At 36.4% G+C, this 17,270-nt stretch overlaps 1 protein-coding gene across 2 annotated transcripts in view; it reads left to right on the forward strand.

The window, feature by feature from the left end:
• LOC149065241 (serine/threonine-protein phosphatase 1 regulatory subunit 10-like) overlaps positions 1-13,790 on the forward strand; it is a 77,701-nt gene extending 63,911 nt beyond the window's left edge. For both annotated transcript variants that reach the window (XM_089254200.1, XM_089254201.1), the window contains 11 exons: positions 224-880; positions 1,095-1,322; positions 2,085-2,242; positions 2,406-2,619; positions 3,253-3,417; positions 3,735-3,853; positions 5,812-5,942; positions 6,060-6,135; positions 8,918-9,079; positions 11,615-11,969; positions 12,779-13,790. In XM_089254200.1, coding sequence (XP_089110326.1) covers positions 224-880; positions 1,095-1,322; positions 2,085-2,242; positions 2,406-2,619; positions 3,253-3,417; positions 3,735-3,853; positions 5,812-5,942; positions 6,060-6,135; positions 8,918-9,079; positions 11,615-11,969; positions 12,779-12,882 — 2,369 coding nt within the window. In that variant the 3' untranslated portion in view covers positions 12,883-13,790. The remainder of the gene's footprint in view (positions 1-223; positions 881-1,094; positions 1,323-2,084; positions 2,243-2,405; positions 2,620-3,252; positions 3,418-3,734; positions 3,854-5,811; positions 5,943-6,059; positions 6,136-8,917; positions 9,080-11,614; positions 11,970-12,778) is intronic.
• Positions 13,791-17,270: the final 3,480 nt, after the last annotated feature.

Below are 17,270 nucleotides of genomic sequence, written 5' to 3' on the forward strand. Positions count from 1 at the left end.
TAACATCAGAAATTTGTCAAATACTTGTAAACAACTAGCTTGAAAGGTACTGACAATAAGATGGTCCAGATGCACTGCTTTCTCAAGGGGTGGCAAGATGAACAATGCGTGGGGTCAAAATGACCCACCCCACCACGCCAGTTAAGGGGTAAATTAAATTAAGTATACTATATTTTATTCTCATTAAATAACACTAATACTTTATTGTTTTTCATTTTGCTAGTATCACCTGTAAAGTTAAAGAAAAAGAAGCCTGTGGAAGAAATCAAGGAAGAGAAAGTATTACGGAAGCCTCTGAAGAAACTCGATTTAACAGACACAGAGAAAAAAGAAGTGAAAAAAGTGGAGAAGAAAAAAGATACAGAACTTCTAAAAAATGACAAAGTGAATGCATTGACAAAACGCTCAAAACCAATGACCACAGCAAAAACTGAACCAACTGTGTCTAAACTTTCTAAGAGTGTTGTGTCAGTTAACAAAAAAGAATCGCCGCCGCCAAAAAACACTAAAGAAAGTGGAGCTCAGAGTAAAACTTCTAGTCAGGTTCCTGTGAAAGCTTCCAAAGAGGTTCCTGTGAAACCTTCCAAAGAGGTTGCTGCTCTGAAACCTTCCAAAGAGGTTGCTGCTCTGAAACCTTCCAAAGAGGTTGCTGCTCTGAAACCTTCCAAGACTGTCCCATCGAAAGTTTCAAAGGAATTGCAAAAACAGCCGATAAAACCTAGAACCTGTAAAAGGACTGTTAGTGAGAGCAAGGATTCAAATCCGTCAGATAGCTTGGAAGATGTGAAGCCTAAACCAGAGCCCGAACCGGTTGTAAAGAAATTAAAAACAGATAGGCCGAAAACTGTGAGATCCTTTCAGACTAAATTCAGAGCAACTGGTAAGCCAAATTATAGTCCTTTGTACAAAATCCAAAATGAAAATGGTTCAATAACAAAATCACATTCCATTACTTGATTTCAAGGAAAGCAATGAATTTCCTTGCGTTATAAAAAGTGCTTTATTAAATTTTTGCTTTCAACTAAATATTTGGTGTATTGTAAATCATTATCAAAAAATGTTTTAAATGTTTGATTGTTTATTTCTTATGCAAGGTCTGGAAGTTGAAGTGCCTTTACCGAAGAAAGTTACTAAAAAGACACCGACAGTTGACAAATCTGCAGCTGCTGCTGCCGTGGCTAAAACAACTGCAACAAAGAGACTGAATCAGAGTTATCCTGATCGAATTACTGAAAAGAAACTTAAAGTAGAGAATCTCTTCAATGTAGATGATGTAGCTACACCAGCTGGGGGAATAAAGTTGATTCCAGCTAAACCACAGCGTGAGTGTTAGTTTTCTCATTGTCTCTGTAGTTTTTGCGACTATTTATTGAATTTTTTAGGCCAAAGAACATGAAAGAATTTGCAGATTGGGTCTAACAGAAAAGTCAGTGGTACTTAAAAATGCTCTGTACAATGGCCGTGAAATTGAATTCACTGAGACCAGAGTTCTCTCTGAGACTATCTTTCTTGAAACTTAGAGGCCATTGAAATACTCATACATTAAAATTCCTAAAATCAGAGAGGTAGCATTAACGTTGTTAGGTTATGGATTCCTCCTGTGAAGAAAAATATACTCTTTCCAATCAAACAATATAGACAACAAATCTGATAACTCACTGCTTGTCCCATTTTCTAGACTCCAGTGACCAATCAGACCAGAGCAGCATGTGCCAAACCATGAACGCTTGCTGCTATCATTGGAGAGTTATTGATATACCCAATTCTCTAAAAAATTAAATTATGATATGGAAAGCCATACAAAAATCTTGGATTTGCAGTAGCAACATATCTTCTAGTTAAGATTCTGGTTGACAATCCTTGATAACAAATTTTATCCACTAAATAAAAAAAAATTAGTTTGAACATTTAAAAACATGATAATAAGACCTCCCTGAATGGGGTTTTGAATCTTTTAAATTAATTTTCTATTCTATTTCTCTATTTTCATGCTGTGCAGTTTGGTGTATGTCATGTTCTTCTTTGCTGACGTAAAAAATAGTTTCTTTGGAAAATTTTCAATTTAATGTTTCTTTCACGTACAGCTGCTCACATCCTTCAAGAGAGCACCAGTTTTATGGATGCTCTCACTGCTCAGCCTCCACCGCCTATCAAGCGAAAAAAGAAATCTGTGGAGAAAAGTACTACACCTCCCACAACTCCAACCTCCCCTCCATCTACTATGAAGGCTCCGAAATTAGAGGTAAGTTGAATAGCTGATCTGTATAAATTTCTCTTGGTTTTGATAGTTTTTCAAGATTTGAGTAACTTCCAATGATACAATTTGTTTCTTCCTCAATTATACTATGTAAGTTTTAATAAAAAATTTGTAGAAATAATCATTAATTTTTTTTCAATCCATTTAGTTTTACAAAGACACCTTAGATATGAGCTCAGAGGATCCTGCAAGTAAAGATGATGAAAAATCCAGCAAAGAAATCAAAGAAGAATCTGAAATAAATGACGACACGAGTCCATCTTCACCTGTTTCGGAAGGAGAGACCACAGAGGTGAAAAAAGAAAAAGGTGCTAATTCAGAAAATGATGATTCTGTGGAAACCGATGCCAAAGTTGAAGAAGGTAACTTCAGATAAATTTTCTACATTTATATGAATACCAAGGAAAAATGCCCGATGCTGCCTGGGTTTTATCCATATCAGGTGGGTGGGGCATGAAAGCAGTGACAAAACATTGTAAGGAGATAAAAGTGTTCAAAAAATTTAAAAACGTGTTTTCAAATACTCATGGTAATAATCAAAGTGAATATTCCTACATTGTTATTGCAGATAAGAAACAATTTTTAATTTTGTTGCATTTTGACCAAGTTTCAGAGTAGCCTATCAAATGTTTGGTCCTATTTGGTATACATATGGAATTATGTGTATAGATCAATCAAAGATTGTTAAATTGTATGGAGAAAATACACAGAGATAAGTGGAAAATCACTTGCATACAGTGAAAATCCTCCTGTATAACGATACCCTCTTAATGATAATTGCCTATGTAACAATATTACTCTTGCCCCGATACATTTTACATATTGTTAAGATTCCATCTATAACAATAATTATTTTATAATACATTTCTCTGGTGTCTTAAGTATTGTCATATAGGTTTTTATGGTAAATAGACATAGGTTTCATGCTTTTGTACATTCTTTTTTCTCTATTATGTTTTGAAATATCTTTTACAAGTGATTATTTGTTGTCTTAGTTAAATCAGAGGAGGAGCCATCAGAAGAAGAACCATCGAATCCCAATGAGCTTAAGTCTATTTTGGCTCACGGGAAGAGACGTTTAAAGCGAAAAAGTGTGAGATGGGTAGAGGATGAGAACCTGAAGATGGTCCGGTATTTCGAATTGGATGAAACGGAAAGAGGTAATGATAAAACATGATTGTTTTTGCTGTAGATCACTTGTATTTTCGACAGAAAATCATGTTCTAAAAATTTTATATTGACTGGATTTTTATACAATTACATAGTTATGCAGAGTCAGTATTATATTTTCCTTTGTTAATTTCAATAGAAGTATGTTTTCGAATTTCAAGAGCTTGGTAAATAAAAACCATCAAAAATGTCTCACTATGTTCCCATCATTAGAAATTCTAGAACATTTTTCTACTGTTTGTGATAATGTAGTTTCTGTTATCTAAATATTGTGTTAGTAATTATAATTTTTTTACCTTTTCCACAGTCAATGTTTTTCGTAGTCGCACTTTTGGTGAAGCCAAGTTTATCGAGGCAAAAAGAGAAAGAGAAGATCTTAAAGCTGCTCGAAGACATGCCGGTGACAAGATGGAGGCAGCTATTCCGGTGAGTGTTTATTCTTCACTTATTTTATTTTTTAATGCTGATTTTGTCAAATTATTTGCATAAAAAAATAATCTTAAATGTTACAGAGCATATGATTAAATTATACACATGAATGGTTGATATGCACTTAGTGAGATGTCTTGATAATGAATGCTGTGGTGTGAGTTTTAAATTTATTAGAATTATTGTAGTTGAAAACGATCATGGGAATTAAAGAGCATGGAAGAAAGACTTTCTGTATATTGATGCTGGTATGAACTTGGGAAAGAAGAGTTTGTCGTATCTGCTGGGAATTGGTTTTTTGTAATCTGGACAAGCGCTATAACCAGTATACCACAGACACACAATTTTTTCCATATTATAACACTCTCTAAAGTTTATCTCCACCATTGATATCCATAAAGTCTCTTTCTTTGATGTGCTATGATGTGAGGTTAATGAGAAAATGACATCTCTTTGATAAAAGTCAGTGGAACAACAAAAATTGAAAATTTGGAAGATTAGGTTTTTAAGTTACACTTCTTTCTTCCAGAGTTTTGGTCAGGGAAATAATTAAGCAGATTTTGCTGGGAACCCTAAAAATACATTTATATGTTAGATGTTGGTTCCTTTTTTTTTTCGCTTCATGCTAAATTTTGCTTATGCTGTTCTGAAATTTGCTGAAGCCATTTTGGTGCCACAGTTTGCTAAGTAATCTAGCCGTATGTGTGCATGTGAGGTCCATCAGACCTACACACACATACTCCTAATAAAGTGGACTTGTTCTCTCAACCCAAGCGTGTGGACTTCATTCTTTCAGTGGTTATGTTCAAGGTTGTTATCTTTCTAGTCCTGGGAAAAAGCATATCTTTTTGGTTCTAAATTAGTTATATGTGCTGAGGAAAATTACTGGGGGTTTAGTTAGTACTGCATCCATTTTCGCATGATTTATCTCATGAGAAACACTTGATGACCTCAGAAACATTTGATGATTCTTACAAAAAGGAAATGGAATAGTTAGAGGCTATTTTAGCAGCCAAAAATGGTGAAGATTAAAAATTTGTCCAATATGATAATGAAGTGAATGATGTGAAAATTTTAGCAACCAAAAGATGCTTGATGGGCGTTACAAGTTGGCACAGCCTGAAAATGATGAAAGCAATTGAAGTTTTGAGTTCAACAGTGGTGCTTTTTATTACTTAAAAAACATTCTCTATACTTAACCCATCAAAGATGTCTTTAATTTTTTGAAATTAAAAAAACCACTGAGTGGAACCATTCCCCCATTTATTGGCAAAGAGAAAAATTAAAATTTGGGATGGCAAATTTTCTTACCAACCAGCATCATAGAGTTAAATATCATCAAACCTTTAAGCAGCACAGTAGAAATCACTTAACCCCCTCTTCAAAATGCCCTCCTTTTCTTAAATGGTAGGCTTTCTTCTGATTTTCAGCAGGTGCAGATTAAGGGAGCATAGGTAAAAGTGTTCCATTGAGAAATCAACATCACATAGTACCTGGGCTTGTCAATGTTAAAATAAGGGGCTTTTAAGAAGACGAAATATCTCGTCAATGTTGCTTCAGGGGTTACAAGTAACATTGGGGGGGGGGGTCTTAAGAACCTCACATACCTTTCCAGGGTTTAAACTACTCATTCTGCTAGGTAATATCAATTTTAAAATGCATAACACAAAATCTAATAAAAATTTGTTGACACCTTGAGATGGGTAACTCCTTTTATCAATCTTCTGATCTATGACTGATCTGACCTAAAACCAAATGTTTGGAGCATAAAAAAATTTGGGAGTGGCTGTAAATACGAATACAAATGTGCGATAAATGAAAGATTTATGGTGATGGAATGATGCATTTTTAAGAGTTTTAATATTTTATTCTAGTTTTCTTGTTCACCATTTCGCTTTCAATGTTAGTGTGGGTGTGTTTGTGTGTGATGTTTCATGTTGTAATGTCTCTTATAGTGGTGGACAACACCCATATTGATAGACTGCCCTCCCCCACTCATTGAACCTGGTGTGTACAGCGAGGAGAAGATCGTCCAAAATCTGAGGCAGCAGTCAATCCTTCAGGAAATATATTTCAGTCGTGAGATGTAAGTAATCGCAAGTTCAGTGTTTTTTGATATATCAAGATTGTTACCTTTACATGTGGTTTTCAGTGTATTTTTTGATTCAATTTCGTATAATTGAATTACCTTTGCATATTTCAGGTTGCCTGATTCTCCTCAGGAACCTGATGTCGAATCTGTTCCTCTTCAGGAACCGAAAGTCATTCCATTAGATGAGGTTAGTTGCTTTATTAAATTGCTTCACTTAGCCTTTCTTTTGAATTGAAACTAGAACGCTGATCCAAGGGCAGTGCGATGGGTCCTCCCTCCCAGAACAGCTGTATAATTTCAAAACACATTTTGGAGAAGAAGAAATGAGCACCTCATTAAATACAGAATGTTTGGTATTTTACTACTATATAATAACCACCCCATCCTTGTTTCCCACACATTTCACCTGAATCAGTACCTGATTGAAGTACAGCATTTAAAATGTTATTTGAAACGCCTAATATAATGTTGAAAAAAAAAAAAATTTATATACTCTTCCACCACCCCTCGATTTGCGATGTCATCTATAAAAATTTGTTTTCATGATTTTTTTTAATATTTCATCTTCTCTGTGAAAAAACAACTGCAGATAGAATGCAGCAGCATATATTCCACACCAAGAAATTCAGTTTTTTAAAAAAAAATATAATATGTGGATTATACTAGAAAAATTATGTTAAAATTCAAAACAATTTTTTTCTGCTGTGAGTAGGCCCATGATATAGGGTCTCTTGCATCCCTTTGTTAAAAATAATGAAAATATTGCTACCTAAAACATTAACTTATGAATATAATTATGAATGAATATTATGAATATAATCAGCTGCATGTGTTACACATATGCCACAATTCCGAACTAACTGATAAAGAGTAATATCAGAATTTTCTTATGGCTAGTCAATGCTGTTGACAGCTCAGAACAGGCTTGTTCAGAACTTAAATATTTAGACGCCCTGTATACGAGAAAAGATTTGTACTTTCAAAAGTCTTGTACCAAAAAGGATTCATGCACACAAAGTGATAATTTCCTTTTTGCTGAAAGAACGTAGGTATCCAGAACTTGTTTGAAGAACCTTGTACTAGAGAGATCAAGCCATTATTATAAAAACTATATACTCGCATAGGTGCCAATCTTATGATTTTTAGAGCTCTATAAAAAATCTGATAGGAAACCAAATTATTCAGATTTTTTGTAAATATGTAAGGAAGTTCCTGAAAGTTCTCGAATTGGTTGTTTTACAAAAATAAAAAATCCTTAAAGAAAATCTTTCAGTCCTTACAATCGTTGGCTGATTATGTTTCTGTGACAAAAAATTCAGAAAATTGAGATATCAAAAAACTTGAAATTGTTGATTGTTGCCAAATATGATGGCAAAATTGAGGAAACTTGCATTTATTGCTAGAATGGTGGGGAAATGAAACACCCACTGCAAATCACAGTGGATTAAAATGAATTGTTAAAAAAAAAAAGGTTTAGCATTACAAATTTGATAAATATTCATATTTATAGTCATAATTATCATAGTATAATTTGTAAGTTTCAACGGACATTTTAATCCTTGATTTTAGTGAAAAATTGAAACTGATGTGTGTGTTGGTTTCATTGATTATACGGAAAAAACAAGACATCTAAAAAAAAAAAAATAACAGCCAGGAAAAATACTGGAATGTTCCGGGAAAACAGATTATCGAGGTTTTGCTGTATTTCTAAGATAAAGTCACAATGCATTTGAAAAATAATCTGAACCTTCAAAATGTTTTCCTTCCTCCCATTTATTCGGCCGACACTTTGCGAGACAGCAGTAATGCATTTTCCTGTTGTATCTAGCTATCATGCCTTCAGGCAAGAATTTATGGGCATACAATATGTCTACCATTCACAGGCCACAAACTAGTGTATCACAAACACGTGCTGTGTGGATCGATACCTTTTTTAGAACTGCTTTCACCTAGGGTCATCTTAATGCGTGGGTTCACTTAGGCACTGTTCGGGGGGCCTTAGATGACCTTGCATATAGTCATTATGATCACTCGTGTCAAACTTGCAAGAGGAAGGGATCATGCACACACACACAGTGCATTGCTCAGCCTGGGGCCTTGTCCACAATGCTGCAAAGATAGGTTGAGTATTTGAAGGCAGAGTGGACCTCACTTGGCTGGCCTGCCAGAATTAGTGCTCACCTGCTATCAGGGTGGTGTTTTGGTGAAATTGGAGTTTAATTATTTTTCTCAAACATTGACGTGCATATAAGCCAATATTTATTCCCCCTCTTTCCTAACTAGATCATGGCCCATCACTTTGTACTAAAAAGATTTTAGCAGATCAAAGACCTAGGCCATGCAGGAAAATGGGCATGTGTGTTGTGAAGCTTGTTTCTGTGTAATGCTTGTAGTGCTGCTATCTACTATCAATTTTTAAAACTGTTAGTGAAGTATTATGGTCAAATGTACTGTTGTGGGCCTGTTGCTCTCTGTGGCGAGACTTTTTAACGAGGAGATCAGCTTGCATTGCTTCCAAAGGTGGGAACCACTGAAAACCAACACCAGCTGACTACCACTTTGTTGACGTTGGGATTTCTTCTTTCCCTCCCCCGATGTAGGACCAAATTTTTTAACGTAAAACTTTACTTATGCGTATAAACGGTAGTTTTGTAATACCTTGAAACTTCATAAACTACCTATTATTCAATTCTTATTTTTTTCCGTTACATTTTGGTGTAATGGTTCTCGTCAATGTCGGAACTAGTGGGAAACAAAGAGAGGGCTCATACACCATGCAACAATTGTGGGGGGGGGGGAGAAGCAAAAATCACTTGTGAAATTGATATACAAAAATCCTTGTTACGGCCTTAGTTCTTGTTATCTTCAAGTTTTTTTTAAATTTATTTTGATGGATGTTAAATATACTTTGAAAATGTTGCTTACGGGAGAAACCACCTTTCTTTTTTTCCTCTTTCCGTTTCACACAGGAAAATGCTGGACCCATTGCAGATTATTCCCATCAAGAGATTCCTAAGCCTAAACCGAACCTGCCAGAGGTGCTTTCGTCGTTGATAAAGATTTCCAATTCCTGGCCAGCTCAGGGAGAACAGCACCAACAGATAATTCCGCCAAATCCACCAATGAGCCAGGTACAGCAGATCGTCACCGTCTGTGCCGCAGGATGATGAGAAAACTCTCCTCTTTCCTGCTGCCGCAAACTTTCTAGTCATTTACAATTGATATTTGTCTGTGATATATATATTTTCATTATGCGAATAAATTATTTTTACTCTTTACTCTGCGTTTTGTGTGTGCCTTAACACAAAACATACAAAAAATAGTTTCTTTAATTGGTAATCTAACAGGTGGTGGAAAATTGCATTACCGAGATTCAAGCTTTAATGAGTGTATGAATATTGAGGGAGAAAAATCGATATAGTATCCATATTAGTGAATACAGACATTTCGCTAAATTTTAAATTTCCATAATATTTTGGGAAAATCTGGTAAATTAGTAATGAAGGATCAAACATGAAAATGGTATTGTCAAAGTTAGCTTTTCACGATCGAATGTGATTTGATCAAATCAAGACTAATTCTATGAGCTCTCATAATGTCCATTTATAAAATTGAACGATTACGCCATTTTCGTTTTGCATTTTCAGTGGGTTCTATACGAATTTATTGAGGTCTAACGATAGAATGGGTTCTCAGTGGAAAAAATATAATCCACCTAAAACTTACAATTTTTGGGTAATAGTTCAAAATATAATCAAAATTATATCTACTGATAAAGAAATGGATCTTTCTTTTGTGCACACATTTTGCGTTCGTCAAGTAACATTATGAACCAGAACTTGCATCGGAAAGCAAACCATTCTTCAGTCGAATTATCACTTGATTCCACTGGGAGCTTCAATACATTATTTATCATCCAGTGCTGGTTTAATTTCACTTCAGCTCCAGGTCTCTTGACAGATTTTTAGAGATGGTGCAATAGATGTCTATTGGTAGCACCAAGGATTCAACACTTCCTCCTTTGTCCACAGTCCAACCATCTCTCTTCTTACTCTGTTAAAAAGACAAATCAAGAACTCCTCACTTCAATAGAAACATTTAGTTTCTTTTTTCGAATCTCTCGTTTCTATATATATATATATATACATGTCATAAATATAATTTAAATAGTGAAATAAGAGAATATCCTTGAAGGTAAATATTTTTTCCAAGGTAACTGATATCAAGGACATTTCTGTGGGTATTACTTGGTTATTTGGAACATTAAGATGAAGAAAACAGAGGACGTCTATATAGATATAAATTTCCCGTTTCACTTAGATCTACTACTCCTTTCCTTAGAACGAAGAAAAATGGTCTACATTTTCCTTAGTCAGAATATGGGATCTAATGATGTATCTAAAGCGTCTTGTCTTTCTGATCAACTCTCCGGTGTGGTTGCTCTTGGAGACCATCCATACTTTTGGGAGAGAGCACAAACATACCCAAGATGGTCTCTCTGGGCAGTCATATCTGTCTTCCTGGTCTCTATCCAGGAAGTGATATCTCATTTTACAATACATTGATTAGGATGTAAAATTTATAAAATCTTATTGAATCATGAAAAATGAATTAATAAATTAATCACGTATTTCGGTCAATTCAATAATCAATTTTATTTTGCTCAAATACAGCTTAGTATTGAGGTTATTGCTGCTGTATTATAATTTTCCTTTCTCGTCGATGCTTTTGGCAAACATGGAAGTCTGATTGAGGATTTGCTCTTTAACAGTGAATAATAAGAACAAAATTCGAATCATCTTGAATTACTTTTGAACAAATTGATATCTTTCAATCGCTATTATATTTTTTTTATGCATTGGTAAAGTAAATGAATAATTCGGCAATTTTTCAAAATAAAAAAATTCTCTCCTAAATGAAAAAATCTTTTTCCATAATTCTGATAAATTCGGAGTTCCATTATTGAGTGATTATTTAAGCATATAAATTTTTTCAAGTCTTTTTCTCGTAAAACGGTACTGGTAAGGTAAATTTAAATGCTGAAGTCTTGACCCCCTTCATGAAGTTTTCTGTGCCTGAAGTCTTGGAAAGATAGGTGAAGTTGCTTGCCACATTTTTCGGGGAGTGTCCAGACATGAACATATATACCAATAAACACATTGTTCATAAGATTCAAGTTTTTATGATTAGTTTAGATTTAAAGTTGAATATTCTAATCACGTACCACTAAGATTGATTTGAACGTGATATAAGCGTTATTTCCGAAAACGTTGGTTTCATTTTGAGATTTTTTTAAACTGCCTCTTAAAGAATTTGATTCATCAAACACTATTTAATCCATCTGATCAAATTTCAGTTCCTATTTGGTCAAAAATCATTCTATAGAATTTTAGCATCTATATCGTATTATTTTCAGCATTTACCAAGCCTTTATAGAGGTTTAAGAAACATGCATATATATATATATAATATTATAGAGAAAATGCATTTCACGCAGCAGGATAGCAGCATTTGAAATTCAAAAACATAAATTTTAATGCTTTTTCGGATTCATATTTGATCCTTCATTTGACATAAAATTTATTATTTCTTGATGCGTTTGTTTCCCAAAATAACTTATAATTTTTTTTTATAATTTTATTTATTTCCTCTTCCCCTCATTATAGGCGAACCCAAGTCCTGGTATTTTATCTATACCAGCCCAGATGAATATGGTACCTTTCGAAGCGGAAGAATCACGTTCTCAGGGTTTAATACCGCCACAAGGTCCCCCAATGTTCAATTCCCAACCGATGATGGAACCAGTGCCAAATAGCTGGGGGTCGCCAGACAGCATGATGCATGGAGAGCCACCGTTCTACGGAAACTTTCAGATGAATCAGCAGATTGACATTAGGCCCCCTTCACACGGTATGCCTCCGTCTCGTAATGTCCGGCCAAGGGGAGGACCGTCAGCTCCTGGTAATGACATGTATCGTCCTAACATGCCTAGGGGACCACCGCCTTTCAGACCACCAGCAGGTAAGGAAAAAACCTTAAAACTCTTCATTATAGTATGGTCACTTTAGTATGTGCTGTGCCAGGAGGTATGTGTTGTATTAATTCTGCTGCCTGTAATTCTTGGCATCCCTTTTCACGGGTCTTTCTTTGTTCAAAGGAATCTGGTGGTGGTGGGGGAGGGGAGCTTTGGACTCCGGGAGAAGAGTGAGCGTACACAATTAGGGGATGTATAAAAATTTGTTAAAAAATATCTACACAGTTTTATGTGCACACTGAACAAAAATTCATAAATGAAATAATTTCGAAATTCAAAATTAATGAAAAAAATAATTTCATAAAATTTTTGTATCAATTTATAATAGAAATAATTTCTAAATTAATGAAACGTATAATTTCATAATCAGTGCAAATTTTGAATTTGTGGGGGAAAGAATTTCGGTACTTGTGAAACAAAGGAACTGATCAATAAAACAAATAATTTTAGAATTCATGAAATTGTACTCAATCAATGAAAGAAATAATTTCGAAATTGAGAAAGATATAATAATTTTGGGAAAATTAAAAAGTTCAGAATAAATTAATGAAAGAAATAATTTCGGAATTAATGAAACTACAGAATAAATTAAAGAAATTTCAGTATTAATGAACAATGTCATTCACACGAAAATTCAGAATTAATGAGCGAAAGAAATAATTCTTGGAACTCGTGAAAAAAATAACAATTTCAGAATGGATGAGTTGATTCATTAAGACCGCTATCAGATTATCAATAACATACACTATTTATGCATTCCACATTTCTAATGATCGATATTTCTTTCTTAACGTAGGTCCTCGAAGGAAGACTCTCTGTCGTCATTTCGCTGCCGGTGGCTGTAGGTTTGGGATAAACTGTAATTTCTTACATCCAGGAGTCAACGGACCGCCTTTATAATATTCTCAATGATATATATTTGGGACAAAAAAAAAACTTGTGCCTTCCAGCTGAATGTGACATTTAATGTACATAAAAAGAACATTTGGGGTGAAAAAAAAAACTTCAGTATAGGTGGCATCACTATTTTTGTTTCTCCGCTCTCGTGAACGCACCAGAACTCACCGATGTTGCCAGAATTTCTATTGTATATAATTTGTTCATACATTGTACATAAGAAAGAAAACATGCAAGTTTTTTTTTACAATCTTCTCTTGTACAAACTATATTTTCTTGTATGTATTGTGTAAATATACTGCTTCGAAATCATTGAAATCATGCGTTACGAACGTTCCATTAAGTTTTTGAAATGTTTATTTCGAAACACTGTTATCATATGATGCATTTTTTTTCCACACAAGTATAAATCTGTTTGATAATGGGGAAGATGCCAATCAAAGGTATTATTGATGTTTGCGGGAGAAATATAGCAATACTTATATACCAAGTTTTGTCAACAATCTAGTATGTTAAGTTATAATAATTTTCAATACCTTCGAGAGTGTATGTTTCAATGACATACAACGGATGCTCCAGATATTTCATGTAATATTTAGTTACCCGCCTACTGTGTTTATATGTGACTAGTCAATGGCTGCCAGTTTATAATTGTCGTAAAAAAATGATTTTATTCAGTCTATTGGACTCATTAAGTGTACCGAAATTTTCACGTATTGTATAAAGATAATGGTTTTTCCCCCTTTCGTTAAGACCATCGATAGGTCTGAATCGTGTTAATTTTTGAAGGCGGTTTATGAATTTGCAATTTATGTTGTTTTACGTATTCATTGTACAGTTTGTATATTGCGTGGAAATGTCCTTTTTATACGAAAACATTCATGTTAATAAAAGAAACAGAATCCATTTCATATGCATGTCGTGTTTCTTGCCTGACTCGTATTGTATCCTTTTTTTCCTTGCCTTTGTACTAATGCTGTGATGTTCGATTGAAAATTAATGTAGCCATCTGTCGATTACCGCGTTAGCAATATTGTTTTGCTCTTGAAAGGAAAAAACAAAACTTGCCGTAAAAAAAGTGGCAGACCTACAGCATTTAAATTACATCCAGTAAAAATAATTGTTAAATACCAGTTTCATACTTGGAAGATAGATGGGAGCACCTGCACTCATTATAACCTACAACTTTGGTGACCACGTGATCCACAATTCCCGTATTTTCACGTAATTTGGCCGTCCCGTTTTTTTTTTTAGAGAAAGGAGCCATTTTCACCGAAGAGAGTACTTGAAGTTATTATTTCCCCATCTTATGATTATGAGAATTGAATTTTCATATTAATATTCGTCAGGGTTTTTTTTTTTAATGTTGAATTTCGTAGAATTCATTTCAATGCACTGCCATTTGCAGCAGCGCTTCATTTCCCGCCAGTGGTGATTTTAAACAGGAATTGGCGACTTCTCTTAACCTTTAGCATCGTTTTTGGCGATAATTATTGATTTTCCCGTGTTTGGGACCCCATATCCCGTATTTTTCTTGTGAAAATATGGTCAGTATGAAAATTTGTTGGTTTTTGCGATAGGTCAAGGTTGGGCATAGTTCGTTTAATAATAATAGGCAACGATACTTTGAAATGTCATTGTAGAATTTTCAATATCAAATTGGATATGGACCATGTAAAATAAAGATGAAAACTGCGCTGCCTTTATTTTCGCATATTTCACAAGATGCCATCTATCGTCTACAAGTTGAATGTTACCGCACTGGTTAGGAAAGATTTTGATTAATGTCTTAACGTTTTAAAACGTCATGGCTTCCAGGTAAAATGCTTTTTCCGAGCCCCCTCCCCACCCGACACAAAATGCCTGTTCACCAATTTGTATATTTAATCTCAAAAATCTTAACCAATCTCATCATCATCATAAGCGCACCCCTGCACTTGAGGCGGCAGTAAATTCATAGAAATATGTGTGCGCCATGCCTTAAGATGGCACTGATCCTCTCTAGTCCCGAGAAGAAGCGTTCTTTCTCCTAGTAATTATTTTACTCGTATTTTTCATTTTTACAAAGAAAGATTATGAATACCTTATTCCCCCGCATTATCCGGCATGCTGAAAAACTCGAAGGGCACCGGTCGGACCGTCTTAAGCGCACCATGGGCCCCCCCCGGGCCAAATGATTTTTCTGACGCTCTACCTGGCCAATTTACATGTATGCTCCTCGAAAATTTCAACTACCGTATATCTAATTTTTTGAGGCGTCCGGGTGGTCCTATGCATTAAGACGGCACTGGACACTGGCTTTGTGAATGATGGGAGTCTGGTCCGTTCAAAAAAAAAAGAAAATTTAGCTCATCAGATATAAACTGAAGAGCCAAAAAACTGGTACAGGCATGCGTATGCAAATAAAGAGATATGGAACCAATCAGAGTGCGGCGCTGCGGTCGGCAACGCCTATATAACACAACAAGTGTCTGGCATAGTTGTTAGATCGGTTACTGCTGCTACAACAATGGCAGGTTATCGAGATTTAAGTGAGTTTGAACGTGGTGTTATAATCGGCGCACGAGAGATGGGACATAGCATCTCCGAGGTAGCGATGAAATTTGGATTTTCACGCACGACCATTTCAGGCGTGTACCGTGAATATCGGGAAACCGGTAAAAAATAAAATCTATGACATTGCTGCGGCCGGAAAAAGACCATGCAAGAACGGGACCAACGACGACTGACGAGAATCATTAAACGTGACAGACGTGCAACCCTTCCGCAAATTGCTGCAGATTTCAATGCTGGGCCATCAACAAGTGGCAGCGTGCGAACCATTCAACGAAACATCATCGATATGGGATCCTTCGGAGCCGAAGGCCCATTTGTGTACCCTTGATGACTGCACGACACAAAGCTTTACTCCTCTCCTGGGCCCGACAACACCGACATTGGACTGTTGAGGACTGGAAACACGTTGCCTGGTCTGACGAGTCTCGGTTCCAATTGCTTCGAGCTGATGGACGTGTACGGGTATGGAGACAACCTCATGAATCCATGGACCCTACATGTCAACAGGGGACTGTTCAAGCTGGTGGAGGCTCTGTGATGGTATGGGGCGTGTGCAGTTGGCGTGATATGGGACCCCTGATACGTCTAGATACGACTCTGACAGGTGACAGGTACGTAAGCATCCTGTCTGATCACCTGCACCCATTCATGTCCATTGTGCATTCCGACGGACTTGGACAATTTCAGCAGGACAATGCGACACTCCACACGTCCAGAATTGCTACAAAGTGGCTCCAGGAACACTCTTCTGACTTTAGACACTTCCGCTGGCCACCTAAATCCCCAGACATGAACATTATTGAACATACACTGTTCAAAACAATTAGGGGAGCAAGCAAAAAAGTGAAGAAAACCGTGCGAGACAGCCACGTATTGGCATACAATGGATAGTACACGCGTATCAATGCGCAATACAGAAAAAAGACGTAAAAAAATTTGGAATTAAGCTTTAATTCTTTGAAAATATGGAAAAAACATGAAAAGATGATTTAGGGCAACAATTTGGTTACATGTAAACGATAAAAAAAAGTACTGTTTAGACATGATGCATGAGTTTTAATAGGGCGTGGGGGTTTCCTCGAACAGCTAAGACTGCTGCACACCTGTTTGCCATGGATGCGATGAGGTTATCGATCAGACTTTGGGGAATACTGTTCCACTCCTCAAGAAGTGCAATCTGCAAGTCTCGGACAGTAACAGGCGGCCTTGGTCGCGCACCAATGCGTCGTCCGAGCATGTCCCAAACATGCTCGATTGGATTCAGGTCAGGAGAGCACGCTGGCCATTCCATACGCTGTATTGTTTCAGCTTCAAGCATGTTCTCCACCAGACGAGCTCTATGCGGTCGGGCATTATCATCCTGGAAAACAAAGGAATCTCCAATGGCTCCAGCGTAAGGGATGACATGAGGTCGCAGTATCTCGTCTGCATACCTTCGGGCCGTCAAAGTGCCATTCCGAATGATATGCAGGTCCGTACGTCCGCCTATGCTGATTTCACCCCATACCATCCAACCAGCTCGTCTGTATTGTGACCTTTCTCGAACGAATGCGGGATTATTTCGAGTGCCCCTGTCCCTCCATACCAGAACACGTCGGGTGTCACACTCCAGACTGAATCGGGACTCGTCTGTAAACAGCACTTGGCTCCAATCATGTTGCTCCCAATCTCGATGTTCAGCAGCCCATCTTCTTCGGGCCGCACGGTGGCGTGGGGTCAACGGAATGCAGACCATTGGCCTACGTGCATAGAGCCCTCCCTCGTGAAGCCGATTACGTACTGTTTGGCTGGACACCCTTCGTCCTGTTGCCAAGAGCAACCGTCTTTGCAGCTGC

This window comes from Pholcus phalangioides, unplaced genomic scaffold, assembly GCF_987345545.1.
Source record: "Pholcus phalangioides strain wild (caught in Gottingen) unplaced genomic scaffold, Ppha-v1.0 ptg000040l_1, whole genome shotgun sequence".
In the NCBI taxonomy this organism is placed as follows: Eukaryota; Metazoa; Arthropoda; class Arachnida; order Araneae; family Pholcidae; genus Pholcus; species Pholcus phalangioides.